Here is an 18699-nt window from a genome sequence, read left to right on the forward strand (position 1 = left end):
AAGATTTGGGAGTAGAGAATTTTTTTTGTTCTCAACAGCTAGAGTACCAAACCGTCTACCAATAAATGCCAATAATTCTTCTGCACCAAGAGCCTTCTCAAAACAGTCCCTAACATTAGATACATCAGCAACACCAATAGTCCTATTAATGTCACCTCTCAATCCTAGTAGAAATCGAGATAACACCTGGATGTCATTCTCTTCAAAGCCAGTACAAGAAGAGAGTGACTCAAACTGTTGCATACACTCAGCCACAGATAAATTTCCTTGGAGAAGAGTGTTTTAACTTGTCCTGTAATTGTGCCTTATAATGCCTTGGTAAAAGAGTGTTTTAACTTGTCCTGTAATTGTGCCTTAAAATGCCTTGGTAAATATTTCTTACTCAGATCTTCTTTCATCTCTTCCCAATTAATGGGTTCCCTACCTTCATCTTCAAGATCTCTCAATGGTTCTCCACCATTCACAGGCTGATCCTACTAGATTAGTATGTGCTAGTTTCATATTCCTAGATTCAGATAAATCATACCAATCAAAATAACCATCCAAAGCAGCAACTAACCAATCGTAAAATGTATGTGGATCATGCCTGTCATTGTATTCCTTCAACTCAAGCTTGACCTTTTGTTTATCAAAGCGACAATGAGGAGTACCAGTATCATTACTGAAATAAGATCTCACATGCTCTTCAAATGTAGGCCGAATTGTAGGAGCTCTAGATGATTCTCTTTCTTCCCTATACCTTCGATTATTTCAATACACATGAGACTGTACCTGGTATTTGTCATCTTCTGGTGGTACATTACTATCCCTTACTGAAGTAACTTGACATCCCTCAAGTTGTTGCAGTCTTTACTAATAGTTTTCTTTTCAGCTGCTAACTGCTAAAACATCTCATTGACCTTTGCCGTAAGATCAAGTGGTGGTGGTAGTAATATCGAATCTTCACCTCAACCATATCTCTGATACCAATTTAATGTAATTCTAAATTGAATGTAATCCAACCAAAAACCAAAACCAGAATCTATTCTTCAAAGGGTCACTCAGTTAGGGTTAAACTAATGGAAAAAGGTTAATTTTAAAGTTAGGGTTTAGTGGAGTTTAGGGTTTGAGGTTAGGGTTAAGGTTAGACGATGTATGGGAGTCTTCCAGTGAAGGTTTCATTCGGAAAAAAAAAACAAAAAAATAAAAATAAAACAGAGACTACTTTACAGAATCGGCAGCAAGGTTGAAAGGGAATGGTTTGAATTAGGGTTAGATTATGGGATGGGGGTAGGCAGGTTGAAGGGGTTAGGCTGGGGGCACTGAACCAAAACTGGATCAAGCCCTCTATGAGTCTATGAGGGCTGAGGAGCACTAGGTCAAGATTTGGGACAATTTCCACAGCTGGAATGGTCTGGACAAAATGTAGGTCTGGAGAAAAAAAAATTAGAAAAGGAGGAATCTAGGGTTAGGGACTGTTAGCACTTGTTGATGAACAGACTTGAAATCAGATTTGTGTTGATGTAGAATGTTGCTTGAAAGCAGAACTTAAATGTAAATAGCAATGAGAAAGACAAGTAACCAATTCGAACCACCTGGGCTTCCCACCGCGAGGTGTCAATCAGATCCAACACCGATTTCGTCAGCCTAGATCAAATACAAGACAATTCTTCTTTAAAAAGACAAGCTGCATTAGCAGCTTAAAAGTTGAGATTTTCAAAACTGTGAGGTAAAGAGGAGCCCCATGAATTTAGTTTATCTATAAGGGCCAAAAGGCCAAAAACCTATTCAGCTTAGGAGTTGAAGACCCCTAGCCAACTGGCATACAAAACACATCCTCCCAATGAAAACCGTGGGGAGGAGTGGATGACTTAAAAGTCATGTGATTGCTTAAAAGTGTCACATGACCACTAAACCAAAATAAACTAAAAACTACTTATTCACTTAAATTGAACCACTGATTCACATCAGTTCAATTTATTACATCAAAATAAAACTAAGTATGGAAATCTACTAACTACTAACAACTACTTGGACTGCTTGGACTTCTTCTTTCAAACATAAGTCATGTGATTGCTTAAAAGTGTCACATGACCACTAAACCAAAATAAACTAAAAACTACTTATTCACTTAAATTGAACCACAGGTTCAAATCGCTTCAATTTATTACATCAAAATAAAACTAAGTATGGAAATCTTTAGATCGCTCAGCACAAGTTGGAGGCACACCCCCAAATCCCTATCTGCCTCGCTTTCCCCAGGTAAGGGAATCAACTACCTAAACCCCCTCTCCATTCTCCCCCCAGAAATCACGATTTCCACGCGACCAGAACCTGCGTGATCACGATTCCACCCCTCCTACTTACCCGCCCATGATCTACACCCGATTCCACCCAACCTGCCACTGACATTGATCTTGCTTTTTCCTACACTCTCTACCTGCCTCTAATTTTCACACTGACCATGATCTTCGTTTTCACCCCACCGACCCTGGTCTCACTTCATCAAAGAAATCCTCCCTTATCTGACTTTCATCCCTCCATCTTCGATTTCACCCCTTTACCCACGCCTGATTTCCACACAACACCACCCCAATATTCAATCTCACCTCTTTACCTGCTCCTGATTTCCACCAACCCTGATTCTCGTCTCATCTAAGAAACCCTTTCCCTAACCAGGACTACTCCAGTAGGGCAAGGTTCTGTAGCTACCTGCATCCTCATTCGATCTATCCTGGGCCACGGTCTTTCAGTCATTGTGTACATATTGGTTTATTCTATTTAATTTTGAGCTTGCTTGAGTACTATTTTACTACACTTGATTATTGTTCTTCTTGCTTATTGTGTTATTACACTAGTTTATCCATTTTACTACACTTAATTTCGTGCTTGCTTGATTTATGTTTTACTACACTTGATTACTACATTTTGTATTGCACATTACTAATTGGTGTAGTAGTGGTGGTTATTATTTCACTGCTAGCTACTTTGTTAGGGCTCTACCTCTACTAGTTGAGTATCCACTGCTTATTGTTTTTAATACACTGCCCCACCCCTGTAGAGCATCATCTCTACTTGTTTAATTTTTATTATGGTATTATATCTCTGTATTGCATTATCCTTACATTGCATTATCCCTACTTGCTTAAGTTTTTAATATAGTATCATACCTCTGTATTGCTTTACCTCTTCTTGTTCTAATACACTAAGCCACACCTCTGTATAGTGTGTTTATTGTGAAGTAACCTGGTCTATCCTAACCAGACCTTAGTTAAATCTTGTGTATCTGCCTTGTTATATCATTTTGTTCTGCATTATTATTTTTTGTTTGGATGAGATTGTCTGTATAATGTACTAAGTAACCTCTTTTAACCATACCTTTCATATTACATCTATGTATTTTATAGTATTTACCATATTTTGGTGTGTCAAGTAGGCAGCCGGCACTAATTATACCCAACCAAACTCTTTTGCATGGATCCGCTTATTTTGTTTTGACTATTTTTATATTTTGCTTTGATTAACCCTTACCTTTCCGTTTATCATGTCCTGTAATACTAATCTTGTTTGTAAACATAGGATTAGATTTGCATCCTGGAACATTGGATTATTGACAGGTAAGAGTTTAGAGCAGATAGATGTTATGAGAAGAAGAAGGATCAATGCTGCATGTATTCAAGAAACAAGATGGAAAGGTCAAAAAGCCAAGGCATTAGATAACTTCAAACTATGGTACTTGGGAGATGAAAGCGGGAGAGGTGGAGTGAGTATAGTTGTGGACAAAGACCTGAAGAACGCTGTTGCAGACGTTAAAAGATTTGGGGATAGGATCCTATCTATCAAGTTGGTGCTAGACAACGAGGTTATCAACATAGTTAGCGTGTATGCGCCCCAGACAGGATTAGATGACAGTGTTAAATTACATTTCTGGGAACACATGGATGGTTTAGCACAATGTTTTGGTCAAGGTGAGAAATTTATTATCGGAAGTGACCTTAACGAACATGTGGGCAAAGATCGTAGAGTCTATGATGAGGTTCACGGAGGATGTGGAGTTGGGGAGAGGAATGAAGAAGGGATCTCAATGCTAGACTTTGCGATAGCGTTTGATCTGTATATTGCAAATACCTTTTTTAAAAAGAAAGATGAACATTTATTTACCTACAAGATTGGACAACATGCAAGCCAAATAGATTTCTTCCTTACTAGAAGATCTGACAGACTATCATGTAAGGATTCTAAGGATATTCTTGGAGAGAGCTTAAACGCCCAACATAGACTGGTGGACTTGGATAAGTACCTTGGTACGAGGCAACATAAGAAGGCGAAACAAGTTTGTCCTAGGATAAGATGGGGGCGAATTGTAAGGAGCTCTCCTAAAGTCATTTACTGATAAAATGGCTTTACAAGGAAGGTGGGATTTTGAGGGCGATACCAATAAGATGTGGGTTGAGAGGACAATGTGTATTAAGAAGGTTGCTATGGAAGTTCTAGGAGTTTCCAAGGGTATGCATATGGGTCCTAGAGAGAGTTGGTGGTGGGATGATGAGGTCCAAGCAACCATTAGAACTAAGAAAGTTTGTTTTAAGCCTTGGCAAAGGACTAACGAGGCGGAGGAAAAAATGAGATATTATGCGGCCAGAAAAGAAGCTCGGAAGATTGTGAGAAAAGCAAGAGCGAAGAAATACGATGACCTTTATGAAAAACTTAATACAAAGGAAGGGGAAAATGTGATCTATCGAATAGCTAAATTAAGAGAAAGGAAAAGTAGAGGTCTAGACCATATTAGATGCATTAAGAGCGAAGATGGTAGAGTACTAAAATGAGAAGCGGATATTTTGGAGAGATGGGGTGAATATTTTTACAATCTACTAAATGGAGCAACCTTGACTGATAGGATGGAGTCGGAAGTGGAGAGAAATAGTTTTGAAGCCAACACGGGTCATAGACATCTACAACAGGTTGGTGAGGCCAAAGTTAAAGAGGCCCTCCGAAAGATGAGAGTAAGCAAAACCCCAGCACTGAATGAGATCCCAATTGAAGTGTGGAATAGCTTAGGAGTATGAGGGATATCTTGACTAACCAAGCTGTTTAACAAGATTTTGAGTACAAAGAAAATGCCAGATGATTGGAGGAGAAGCATTGTAGTTCCAATTTATAAGAACAAAGGTGATATCCAAAACTGTAATAACTATAGAGGCATTAAACTAATGAGTCATACCATAAAATTATGGGAGAAAATCATTGAAGCTCACCTAAGAAAAAAAAATGATATCTCGGAGAACCAATTCGGTTTTATGCTAGAGAGATCCATGACAGAAGCTATTTACCTTCTAAGGAGGCTTATGGAAATTTTTAGAGCTTACAAAAAGAACCTCTATATGATCTTTATCGACCTCGAAAAGGCCTATAATAGAGTTCCTGGAGAGCTTATTTGGCAAATACTAGGGAAGAGAAGGAGCTCAAGTAACTATGTGGTTATAGTTAAGGACATGTACAAGGGTATGGTGATGAGTGTCAAAACTGCAGAGGGCCAAAGTAGTGAATTCCCAATTACAATTGAGTTACACTAAGGATCAACTCTAAGCCCTTATTTGTTTTCGCCCATCATGGATGATTTAACCAGACATATCTAAGATGAGGTCCCTTGGTGTATGCTTTTAGCTGATGATATTGTTTTGATAGACGAGACAGTGGAAGGGATTAACGCGAAGCTAGAGTTATGGAGATTATGCTTGGAATCAAGAGGTTTTAAGTTAAGAAGTACAAAAATAGAATATAAACTTCAGTCAAACTAGGAGAAGTGATGAAGTGGTGAAACTTGAAAGCAAGAGATACCACCAAGCATTGTATTAAATCTCGCGAAATCTCGGTCGAGATCTCAAATATTTTGAGTATCTCGACCTGACAGAAACGAAACACAAGCTCAAATAAAAAAAATGCAAAAACTCGATCGAAATTTTGACCATCTCACGATATCTAGAGACAAAATAAAAATCTCGCAAGATATTGAGATTCCTTTTTCAAAAGTAGCTTTATAAATACCAAAACTCGTTAGTCTTGATCAAAATTTCAACCGAGACTTAACAAGCTCTGGTTTTTTTGGGTTTTTTTCTCCTCATTAGTCTTGGTCGTTTCTTCTCCCATACTATGATGTGGCATTCATTTGTCCTACAGTCGGAGAACAATGCACATCGGCTCCATCGGACTATGAGTAGGGTTGATCCTGGATGTCGAAATAATTATTATTAGAATATTTGTAAACATTTGAGTCACTAGATGACTACTTGACTTGTATTGGGCTATTGGGGATATTGTCATATTGATATCATCTTCTTAACTTGTTATTTACTTATTGTACTTAATATTATGACTTAAGTTATGACTTATGAGTCATTCACTTTATGTTTGCAACTTCAAAGTTAATTTACTTGTTTAAATTGCTTATTAATCATTAATATATTATGTCCTCTAGTACTTAAAGTCTTAAACAATGTGTATGTGTAATTAACTAAGTTATACATTAGGATTCGACCGTACATTGCCAATCAATGGTGCAAATCCAAAACACCACTTTGGGTGACTATTTTTGCAATTCGAACATTAAAATGTGTTTATATAACCTAATATAGGGTTTCCATGAAGTTTCAGGCCTTAACTTGGCCTAAAACCCACCGAAATGACCTACCTAAACATAACGGAAAAATGCAAAATTTTGACCGAAATATCCGAAATTATCAACCCGAAACACCGAAACGAAACGAGTTTTCTAACTATGCCACCAAGTGAATACTTTAAATACCTAGGATCAACAATTAACAAAGAGGGGGATATAGAGGATGATGTTTCCCATAGAATTAAAATAGGATGGATGAAGTGGAGAGGTGCATCAGGAGTTTTATGCGATAAACGCATGCCTATTAAGCTTAAAGGAAAATTCTACATGGCAGTAATAAGATCACCGATGATATATGGGGCGGAATGTTGGGCCGTTAAGAAGAGTAATATAGATAAGATGAGTGTAGCAGAGATGAGGATATTGAGGAGGATATGCAGCAAGACCAGGAGAGATAAAGTAAGGAATGATTGTATTAGAACCGAATTGGAAGTTGCACCAATCCAGGACAAGCTCCGTGAGAGCCGCTTGAGGTGGTATTGTCATGTCCAGCGAAGATACATGGATGCACCAGTAAGGAGGAATGACCAGATTGTAAGAAAGGATATGCATTTAGCGGGGCTCGACCCTAGTATGACCGCGGATAGAGTTGTTTGGACGACAAGGACCTGTGTAGCCGACCCCTTATAGGGGATGTTTCTGGAATAATGCTTTGACTACTGCTAAGACTTTTTTCCTTTAGTGACTGTATTTTATCTTTTTACTTCCTTTTACTCCTCTTCACTTTTTACTCTCTTCTACTTCTCTTGTTTCTATTACTATCACAGCCTCTTCGGATCCAATGTAGCCACCCCATTTAGTTGGGACATGGTTATGGTTGTTGTTGTTGTTGTTGTTGTTGTATTTTAGTATATGAGTTTTCGTGGCAGTAATAAAATACCATTACTAAATTGGGTCTCTAGAAGTAGTAATATTGATCCATTTTTAACTGGGATATATTTTCAGAGGCGGTACTACCTTACCACAGCTTAAACTCATATTCAGCAGTGGTAAGCTTCAAACACCATTAAAGTATCTTATTAAAGGGAATTTATAGGCGGTTAAGAGAAAACTGCCGCAAAAGACTTCGTATTAGCGATGGTATGTATTTACCGCCGCTAAGAACTCCTCAAATATGCAGCATATAGACCATTTTTCTTGTCCTCTCTCCTAAAGAGGAAATAGAAATTTCAGGTCCTAGACCGTGATCTAAGAGGCAACTCAAAAATCCAGATCCCCTCTCTCCCAAAAGAAAAGGAAAACAAAGAGGAGACAACCCCAAACGCCTCCGATGCTTGCGACCACAAATACCAAATCTACATACAAGCTGTTTCAAAGGAATTGATCTAATGTTGATCATGTATGCGGGAGGAGGCAAATGGAAGTTTTAGATAAATTAAAGTGGGCTTATGCCTTTTTGATATATAATTATTCTAAAAGATTTCTGCCTATGGGAGGAGGCAAATAGAAGGCTCCAAAGTGGCAAGAGATACAAGCAAATACATCATATGAGAAGCTTTGTCAAAAATCTTAGGATCTTAATTTGGATGATGAGGTTGTATATTCCAATACTCTTCAACTGGTGTGAAAGTTTATGCCAAGCCTCCATTGAATGTGGATTGGACTCTTAACCATGTTTTTTGGATAGTAGAGTGCTTTGGATCTCTTTTCATCATTTCTCTTATTAGTTGCTAAAAGATATGGTGTTTCTATCGCTCATTTGGTTGCTAAGTTTACCAGACATTTCCCTAATGATTTTTTTGAGATAGATTATACAATTTTAAAAGCACATAATTGCTTTCTTTTGTTTTTTAATGAAATTTTCATTCTACCAAAGAGAGAGAAAGAGGGAAATAAGCCATATTTTATAGATCTGCCTCCTGAGACACAAAAAGTGATTTCTTAGTGGAAATTAAGTTTAGAATTTATTAGATGTAAGAAATCTTGTATTTCATGCTGACTGTTTTTCCTTCGAGTTACAAATGCATTATTGTTTTTTGCTTCAAGGGTTATAGAATGTCATTTCCATGTTTCACACACACACAAAGAGAGATAATGAAAATATAAAATCTAATTGAAAAACCATTAATTGCATAAGAAAATAAGACAAACCTTATAATCATCTCTAGTAAATCATTGATCCGATTTGTGCACGTATCCTCTATATCGTTGATTAACTAAGATGGAAAGATCATTATCACTTCCATGCATGAAACTATTTAACAATTAGATTGAGCAATGATTTAGGAGGGGTTAAATGAGAACAGCCAATACCTTGAAATCATAAGGCATGAGAGATGACCGTTCTATAGAACCTCCACATCAGAGATAACTACGATGCACCAATTAATAGAATGGTTGGTCCCCATAGCAATTGGGCTGTACATTATCTGCATGACAACAATTACAGAGTATGTGGGTAACTCAATTCTAGAAAATAAGATCTGAATTTTCCATCATCTGCAGTTGATCCCACATTCAATTCAGTGGGCACACTAAACGTAGAAGGCCAATGTAGTTTCCATCTTGGCAACCTCAATTGTAGCGTAAAGGTATATTCGAATGAAAATACATAAAACACAAACCAGTCTGTGAGGATGAACTGTTGAGCTTAAGCGTGGATTTCACTTTACGGAAGATTTGCCCCTTTTTTTCCTCCTAGAACTGACAGCAGCACGCTCTTTTATCGGGTAATGGAATCGTTTAGGATTAATCCCAACTTATAATATCAAGGGTAGAAGAGAAACATGGGAAAGACAACGTAAAGAGGAAAAGGAAATAGAAAGAAATGATTCAACATTCCCGTCTCAATTCTCTCTGTTCCTCTCCAAGCCAAGATGCAAACTCAATTTCAACCATTAAGGACACCATGTTTCCTAAATAAATCCAATTGCAGTGCTCTAAATGGCCCAGATAGATAAATACATACGATTAGAAGCTGTAAATCTAGTCCAATTAGCCAATAGGCAATGTCAATTCCTTTCTGATTTTCATTCTCAGGAAATTATATGGTTTAGCAAAAAAGGAAAAGGTTGCTCCAAAGTCACATGGAAGAAAGAAGGAAGGGGGAAGGGAGGGAGGGAGGGGGGGAAGAGGAAGAATTAAACTAAGGAGATGGATTATCAATGATTAAGATAAATATATCGATTTTACAATCCCAACCAAGACCTCAAGAGTTTTCTTATGTTTAGAATCGGGAAGGAGAGAGAACATTCATATCTTTGACGGTGCTAGCTTGAGTATGGAGAAGATCGAAGAAGAATAATCAGACTCAAAACCTAAAAAGAATGGAGGCACAGAGAGCATCCTCCTGGTAAAACAAAGACGGTAGGGCCGTCATAGCAAATGAAGATCTTCCCCCTCACGGCCTCACCCCTAAACCTCATTATATAGGTTAGGGTAAGCGTATGTCCTTCCCTCACCCCTTAGTCCGAAACAACAATATGTGTAAGCCAATGTTACAGAAGTCAGTACGGCTGCTTTACCGGGCCGAGCCATTCCTACTCGAGGGTGTGATTAACTAGTTATTAATAATAAATAAATTGCAACAAAGAATGCTACCTAAGGATATGCGATGCCCCTTCACCACACACAGGGGTGTGCGAAATGATCATCGTGCCCTTGAAAAGGTGGAAATTCGTAAGGGTGTGACAGTCATTTCATGCACGGGGGAGGGGGGGAAGAGGCAGAATTAAACTAAGGAGATGGATTATCAATGATTAAGATAAATATATCGATTTTACAATCCCAACCAAGACCTCAAGAGTTTTCTTATGTTTAGAATCAGGAAGGAGAGAGAGAATCTAACATTCATACCTTTGACGGTGCTAGCTTGAGTATGGAGAAGATCGAAGAAGAATAATTAGACTCAAAACCTAAAAAGAAGGGAGGCGCAAAGAGCATCCTCCTAGTAAAACAAAGACGGTAGGGCCGTCATAGCAAATGAAGATCTTCCCCCTCACGGCCTCACCCCTAAACCTCATTATATAGGTTAGGGTAAGTGTATGCCCTTCCCTCACCCCTTAGTCCGAAACAACAATATGTGTAAGCCAATGTTACAGAAGTCAGTATGGCTGCTTAACCGGGCCGAGCCAGTCCTACTCTAGGGTGTGATTAACTAGTTATTAATAATAAATAAATTGGAATAAAGAATGCTACCTAGGGGTATGCGATGCCCCTACACCACACAGGGGTGTGCGAAATGATCATCATGCCCTTGAAAAGGTGGAAATTCGTAGGGGTGTGACAGTCATTTCATGCGCCCTTGTGTCTGGGGGCAGGAGTAGCGCGTCGCGTGCTGTCCAGCCAACATTCTCTTCCCCTGAATAATTATAAAAAAAAAAACAACAACATAACTCACATGATAGATTGGTGAATAAAAATGCTAATCATATCTTTGTTGGGAATGTTACTTTCCTTCAAGGCTGCGTTTGGTATGCATTTTCAGAACGTTGTTCTGAGTCTAGAATGCATTCTGAAATGACATAAATGTTGTTTGGTACACATTCTCATTCTAAATTCCTAGAATGGGACCAAGAACGGACCTCATTCTAGAATGGGAAAAAACACATTCCACTTTCTCGTTTTGGCTTATCAGTGTTTCAACTCCCAACTTCGCACAAGAAGACGACCAATTGAGGATAATTATGGAAGCGAAGCAACTCTTTGATCTTCGTCCATCCCAGGTCACTACGTTCTCTTCTAGGAACTCAAAGCCAATAGAGGCATATAGGAACACTAATCGGCAATCGTTCAAGGACAAGAAGTTCTGGTTGGCATCCTTCCTCATTGCTTGGGTTGCAGCTCTTCAGGTAATATAAAGTTTTTGTAATGTCAACCATGACTCATCCACTTGCCTCTGCAATTCTCTTTTGTTCATTCTTCCATGATCAACCCTAGTGTTGTCTTTGGAAAATTTCTCTACAAGGGCATATGATGTGATTACAGAAGCAGGACTCCTTCAAGCAGAAGGTCGGTATTCTCAATGAGAATGAAAATGGACAAGACTGATTTCCAATCTCTCTTACTGTGACCCACACGATTCAAATTCAAATTTCGACTTGGTATCTTTCGATTGCTTTAAGCTTCCTCACTTCTCCGGGCTTCAATCCCTAATTATGGATATTTTTGAGTGGGATGGCATCGGCGACGGTGAAGGAGACCCTAGCGGATCTGTTGTTATGCTACTATACTTTTGTGTAAGATATGTAACAGTTTTGTATCCAAAATTTGCTTTTTTGATTTGAAACTTATGAGTAGCTTATATCCGTGCTTACTTTGCTTCCAGGCTGAAATTGTCTTTTACCATATACAGTAAAGCTCTTTTTGACCTAAGTTTCTGATACTTGCAGTCCCTCATGAATTGAACTGCCAATCCATCTTCCTATATGCATAAGATCTAAGGAACATGAAAGCAAACAAATCGCTTTGTCTGCTTTGTTTTATTGTTCATTTTCAATATATGTTAGTAGCCCATGAAGTGTTCAATGAAATGCTTAACGATTCTGGAAAAAAATGCCTTTTAACAAAACATGTACCCAAACAGTGGTCATATTCTTAACTAAGAATGCATTGTATGTTTTGAGAATGCAAATGCATACCAAACATAACCCAAGTCTACCGGACTAGTCTGTGGGTATATGAAGTGATCGATAGTTTATCCAAGATCAACTTCATCAATCCTTTTTCAATGTACATAATAAGATGCATATCCATGTGTTTGTCAAGATGCCACCTCCCATAGCAAGATTAGATGCATACTATATGGTGAGATCATGCATGGTGATCAATCGTGATTGAACTAACCCAAATCCATTCCTTGGTCATGGCTCAAGAAATAACTTTAGATCTACAAAATTCATAGAATGGGATCAAGTGTCATAATGTCTTCTGTATTTTCTGGGGGGAGAACGTTCTCTGTGGGGGAGCGTAAGTGCCATGCGAACGCGGCAGCCAATGAGAGCGCATTTTGGCATCTCGAGGGGCAAAAATTCCACCTTTCATGGGGGCGGGGTGGTCATTTCGTCTGACCACCCCCCAGAGAACATTTTCCCTTTTTTTGGCTAGCTAAGGGAACATTCGTCTAGACAGGAAGACAGAACAATTCCCTTAAGAACTATACATTTAATCAAATAGTCCTTTTTTATAATTATTAATCCCACTGATTATGAAATAGGGAATTGGGACCTATCCTCGTAGTACGTTTCTACCCAAGTCCATTCCTTGGTCATGACTCGTGAAATAACTTTAGATCTACAAAAAATTCAAAGAATGGGATTAGGTGTCATAATGTCTTTTGTATTTTTTGGAGGGGGAGAACGTTCTCTATGGGGGAGCGCAAGTGCCATTGGAACGCGTCAGCCAATGAGAGCGCACGTTGGCATCTCGAGGGGCAAAAATTCTACCTTTCATGGGGCGGGGCAGTTATTTCGCCCCCAGAGAACATTTTCCCTTTTTTTGGTTAGCTAAGGGAACATTCGTCTAGAGAGGAAGACAGAACAATTCTTTTAAAAACTATAATTTAATTAAATAGTCCTTTTTATAATTATTAATCCCACTTAATGTAAAATAGGGAATTGGGACCTATCCCCATAGTACGTTTCTCCTAAATTAATTGAATCTGTTGCGTCAAGAAACCATAGGGTCGCTCCTCTGAGGCGTACCTGCACAGAGGAATGGGTAATCAAGGGAGAGTCGGTCTTCTCTGGTAAGGGACTCTCAGATGCCTAAGTTAGGCTTCTTCGCAGTTGATAATTCGAGAGCTTAGAGTAGGAAAGAAAAAAGAGTTCCCTCGTTTTAGACCATACCTCAGTATTTATAGCATTAGCTTGGTCGATTGTGATAGTTATGGAGTGTCCCAGTTTGGTAGATACTTTACTCTAAGTAGGAGATCTCGTTGTAGAGTCCTTCCCAAAAAGAGCTTTCTTGTTTTGGAAAGAGTCCTTCTTTGTTCAGAATACGACGTGGGGCCGCTAACTTGTCGAGCATGCGATTAGATTCGCTAAGCTAGAGTGACGGGTATCTCGGTATAGGATTATCTAGTAGGAGGCCAACAATCAGGTTGGCCTGTGTTACGATGCCGACCCCTGAGTCGGCCTTGTTATGGCTCTTGGGCCGGCTCCTCGAGGTCGATGTGTCTCCATGGCATCTTGGCTGGTTACTCGCTCCAACCCTAGAGCTTAGCTTCGATAATCAACGGAATCCATGTTGAGTGGCTGACCCGTGAGGTCGGTTCGTTGTGCATTGCCCCCTTCTTGGTCAAAGTTTACGCCTTGGCGCATGACGATCTTCACAACCATATGTCTCAACCCGACGTGTGAGGTATGGTAGTTGGCCACACACTTGGTTCACTAGATGCGGTGGCTTTGTTATTCCGGATCAGTTCAGGTCGACTGTTTCGGATCAACTCGGACTTGATCTTAGTGGCCACGTGTCCTTCCCTGATAGGAGGATAAAATCTTGGCTCATCACATGCGCCCTACTCATCCAGGGTGTCATGGCGGCAGCTTAATCTGTTTGTCCTTTAGGAGCTGATCAAAGATCAATTCGGCCTTTGATATATCAAAGGAATACTTTACCCCGGCGTCGAAAGTCCGCTGAGGGGCTGTTTTGGGCTGTTCGGGTTGTCGATCGGTTCTGGCCTATTTTGCTAAGGCCTTACAAACGTAGGATTTCCCCTCGGTAATTTTTGTCGCGTCGACCTCACAGTCCAAAAAGCCAACTATTTTATGCTCTCCTGCCCTTAGGAGCGGATAGCTGCCTGTGGTGGTATCCTTATACTAGGTCCCGATGGAGGATGCTTTCCGCTATTCTTCCTCTTTCAGTAACGCTTCATAAGGTGCTACCTGGACCACCAGCTGGCCAAGTTCGGTGAAGTTCTGGCCAACAAACCATTTCCTAAGCTTGAGGCTTAGTCCGCCAAGGGCCATCTTTGTGTACTCGCCCTCATGTAGGAGAGTAGGGCATTTATACTTGGCCAACTTGAAATGGTTGACAAACTTGTCCACCGTCTCCCCTTGGTTCTTGGCGCATGCGGGCCAGATCCCTGATGGTAGTTTCGGGCTCAGTCCTATAGAACTGTGCGTGGAATAGCTCTTCCATTTCCTGCTAATTCTGCATTGAATTAGCTGGCAGGTGAAAGTACCACGTAAAGGCCAAGCCTATCAACGATTTGGGAAAGAGTCTAAGTTTAATTGCATCATTTGCCCTTAAGTTCCCACACTGGACAGTGAACCAGGCAATATGCTCGATAGTGGAAATTATCTTTGCCTGAGAACTTGGTGAATTCCAGTATCTTCCAATTTCTCCCAAGATCAATATTGTCCAAGTAATCCGGATAGGGTTTCCGGTAGACCGGCCATGTGACCGATCTATAAGTAGGGCCTATGCTATTCTGTATCAACCGTGTTAGCTCCTCGTAGTCAAGTGCCAGCCTATTTCCAATAGGTAACTCTGGGTTTACGACCGGGCAGGGCCCTAGTGCCCATGGTCCTGTGGAAGGCCACGTCACTTCACATCCTACCCCCTTTCGGTCTGGGTTAGGAATCCCGGCCAAATTTTGGCTTCAGTATCCCCCCAAGGGAATGGCGTTTACCCCTGTTGCCAGGGGAGTCAGTCGTGCATTTGCCCCTGATGGACCGGCATCAGTTCTAAGGACTTACTATGCTCTTACCATCCCAACGGGGTCCGCGGCTGCTTGGGGAGCCTTATTGGTCACTGGGCTAATGACGGTCGTTGGCTAATAGGCTGGGTTTGCCCTTGGCAAGGCCATGTAAGCCGATCCGGATTGGATCCCATTTGCAGTCGTGGGATTTGCGAATGAAAAGGCGGGGCCTGTGGTAGTCCCAATCCCTGCCTGGTAGAGTGGATTCTCGTAGATTGTTGGTTGGTCACTTGGCACCGGGGCCTGGCTAGAACTTCCAACAAACACGGATTGTTGTCTGCGGCCTGCCTGACCTATGTCTGGATCGGGTCCAATAGTCTAAGAAGCCGCGGCCTCTGGAAGGGCAAACCCTAAAGGCTAGACCAAACTTGGCGGGGCCATCTGTCTCTGGGTCGTTAGGACCATGATGAGCTGGTCGAGATGGGAGTCTTGACTGCTAATGAAGCGATCAAAACGAGCCTGCTGATTTTTAGCGGCCTGGTTCTGTGTCTGAATCAAATTGCGGATATCCTTTGCAACCGGTCTGATGGCGGTCACCAGGTGCCTTATATCTTCGGTCATAGGCTCGAGGGCATTATACATGGTAGTGGCAAACTACTGTGATAATTCCTCGCTACTGCCCGTGTCCTGAGAATCAGAACCTTCGGTCTCTTGGTCGTCTCTTGCAGCTAGAGGGTTGACCATGTCGTCAACCATCTCTCTCCTGTTGTGGGTCTTTGTTGCTTTCTTCTTTGGTCCCATTGTGTTACCTAAGTCTATGAGGGTCCCACCGGGTGTGCCAAAATGTGTTGGTGGAAAAGATATCCAACACTCTCACAAAATGGCGGGGGTTAGAATGGGTGTAGGGCGTGCCAGAACCTTTGACGCAGGCTCAAACGGACTGGGGTTGCTACCTATCTGACTGTCAATCAGGGAATGTAGGGTTCCCTCGTGCCTGAGTTAACTCTAAGGACCTTTGGGTTAGACTTTGAAGGTAACGGTCTCAACGGGATTTATCAAAAGCATGCAAGATTGAACGAGAAAGAGATAAAGTCAAATGCAAGTTAAATAACTAAATGAACAATGAGAAAGTATACCAACCGATTACAAATCAGACCAAACCGCTGGAGATGGATGAATTCCCTGATCCTCTCTCTCATTGGCTGACCTACTAATGGCGAGCACACCTCCCCATATGGAGACTCAGAAAACTAAAGCAGAAAACTAACAAAAGCTAACAAATGGAAAGCTAGTAAATAAGTAAATGCCAAGAGTTATGATTATAGTGTGTCCTTCTGTGCGATAGTCCTTGGCTTTTTATAGTAGCCCTTATCCAATTAGTGGCAGCTGCATCCTTCATAGCGACCTCCAAACCCTACGTCCCTACTCTCCATGTGGCCCACTATTGCGGCATTTTCTGTTTTCCCTTGGGCCTACGCTGATGTGGGGTGGTGGCCCCTAACTCTCCTTCCTTGGAAGTAGGGGATGCTACCTCGTGGGAGAAATTCTCTCAACCACTTCTGACGGGGTCAACCCACGTCCCCCTTCAGGCTGCTGACGTGGCATCCATCGTAAAATGGCTCCAATAGGAAGAGCCCCGAAACAAGGAAACAAGAAAAAAAATGGGAAAATTGGAGCTCTGGGGGTGCCCCCTCTCCCACCAACTTCAATCTTTTAAATTAGGGGGGGTGACCCCCTTTTTATAGGCAAGTTTTGGGTTTGGAGGTGCTGCAAAAATGGGTCACGCAAGCAAAAATGGGAAAAAAATTCCGGATTTGGGTGCCCGCGGCGTGGCACCGCACAGTAGGTCGCGCAAGCTTCGGCGTCGTGCAGCAGTGCCGTGCAATCTACGACGCCACACGGTGCCATGTAGTGCAGGGCACTGCCATGCAGGGTCGTGACCATGATGCTGCCCTACGGGGTTATGCGGGCTGCCTGGGGGGTTGTGGGCCCGGTTGTACGCTTTACTGGATGAGTGGAGATGTTTACAGTGTTTGGTTTTCGGAAACATTGCCAGTCATCTGCGCTCGATCGTCGTCATCGCTGGCGGTGACAAAATTCAGCGTCTACCGTTTACCCCTCTTTGTCCGAGGCCTATGCCAATAGCCAAAGGGCAAAGACAAAAGACCACTTCATTTTGTTACCAGGAGCATGCATCATTGCCACTTTGCTCATAGGTGATAGAGTTGAATGATAAAACCGTGTTTCGATAAAACCATTTAGTGAGCGAAATCTGCCATCACTTTGCTCATGGGCGACGACGGCCTATGACAATACTAGAAGGAATGTCATTGAAACTCTAAACACCAAGATTATTATGGGCTCGACTAAGTTCCAAGTCGAGTTCTAAGTCATTGACATTCCTTCATCTTTAAACATGCTCCTTAGAAGGCCATAGCTTCATGCAGCCGGGGCAGTATCATCTTCTCTCCACCAGAGGCTCAAGTTCATAATCAATGATATAGTTGTCACCATTCTGGCCGATCTTGAAGTGGTAAGCATGTTGGACAATGTAGAGACTATCAAGGAATTAGACTCCTAGCTAGCCGATTTTTAGTTCGACACAGTGTGTGGTACATACCTGGCATGACCCTCGAAGGAAAAGCTTCCCCTTACCTATCTGAACAGCCACAATACAATAGTCCCAAACATGCTCAAGAAAATGGGGTATTTTCTAGGTATGGGCCTTGGAAAGTCTCACCAAGGAATGGCAGAATTCATATTGCCCTCTCATAACAAAGAGTATTATGGTCTAGGTTACACCCTGACCAAAGAGGATCTATTCAAACGGGTTCGGAAGGAGGAACAGAAGAAGAGCTAAGCTTATATGAAGAAGCTATACAAAGAGAACCCCAAGAAGTATGAGAGGGTGAAGAAGTCAAAGAACCTAAAAGCTGAGGTAAACATTGTAACACCTTACCTCGTGACTCTTAACGGATTTTTCATCAAAGAAGGGGATACCATCCATTATTTTGGATTTAATGAACCATGGTACGATGAAATTTCCTAACAACTAATGTCAGGTCTTGAAATCTTCTTTACAGATCACACGGACTGGTTGGAGATCCTTCAAGAAGATCGTGTGGACTCCAACACAGACTGGTAAGATGAAGCAGCTTCTTTCCAACTTGAAGACCTATTCGAAGGAGTGATTGCTACACTAGGAGACCCTAAAGACCGAAATCCAAACCCGCAAGCAATGATCTACCCAGCTGAAGGAGCTATACCCAATTAGACCCAGTTTTCAGAGTTCCACTTCTACGAAGGCATCGACAGTTCTAGTTGATGAGCACATTTATGTGTGAAATCTTAGGGCATAAAGCATACATTTTACTACATTGGACAGAGTTACTTGGTGCTTTCTTATGCTTTTCAGGTTTTTGGGTTATTTATTGCTATTCTAGACTATCGGGGGTTGTATGTC

General features: G+C 41.2%; 1 protein-coding gene across 1 annotated transcript; it reads left to right on the forward strand.

Annotated features, from left to right (window-relative positions):
* The first annotated feature begins 3523 nt into the window (after positions 1-3523).
* LOC122665401 lies at positions 3524-4372 on the forward strand. The gene has a single exon (XM_043861549.1). It carries the CDS (start codon positions 3524-3526, stop codon positions 4370-4372), a length of 849 nt encoding a protein of 282 aa, XP_043717484.1.
* The last annotated feature ends 14327 nt before the right edge of the window (positions 4373-18699 follow it).

The sequence above is a fragment of the Telopea speciosissima genome, chromosome 6 (genome assembly GCF_018873765.1).
Source record: "Telopea speciosissima isolate NSW1024214 ecotype Mountain lineage chromosome 6, Tspe_v1, whole genome shotgun sequence".
Classification (NCBI taxonomy): Eukaryota; Viridiplantae; Streptophyta; class Magnoliopsida; order Proteales; family Proteaceae; genus Telopea; species Telopea speciosissima.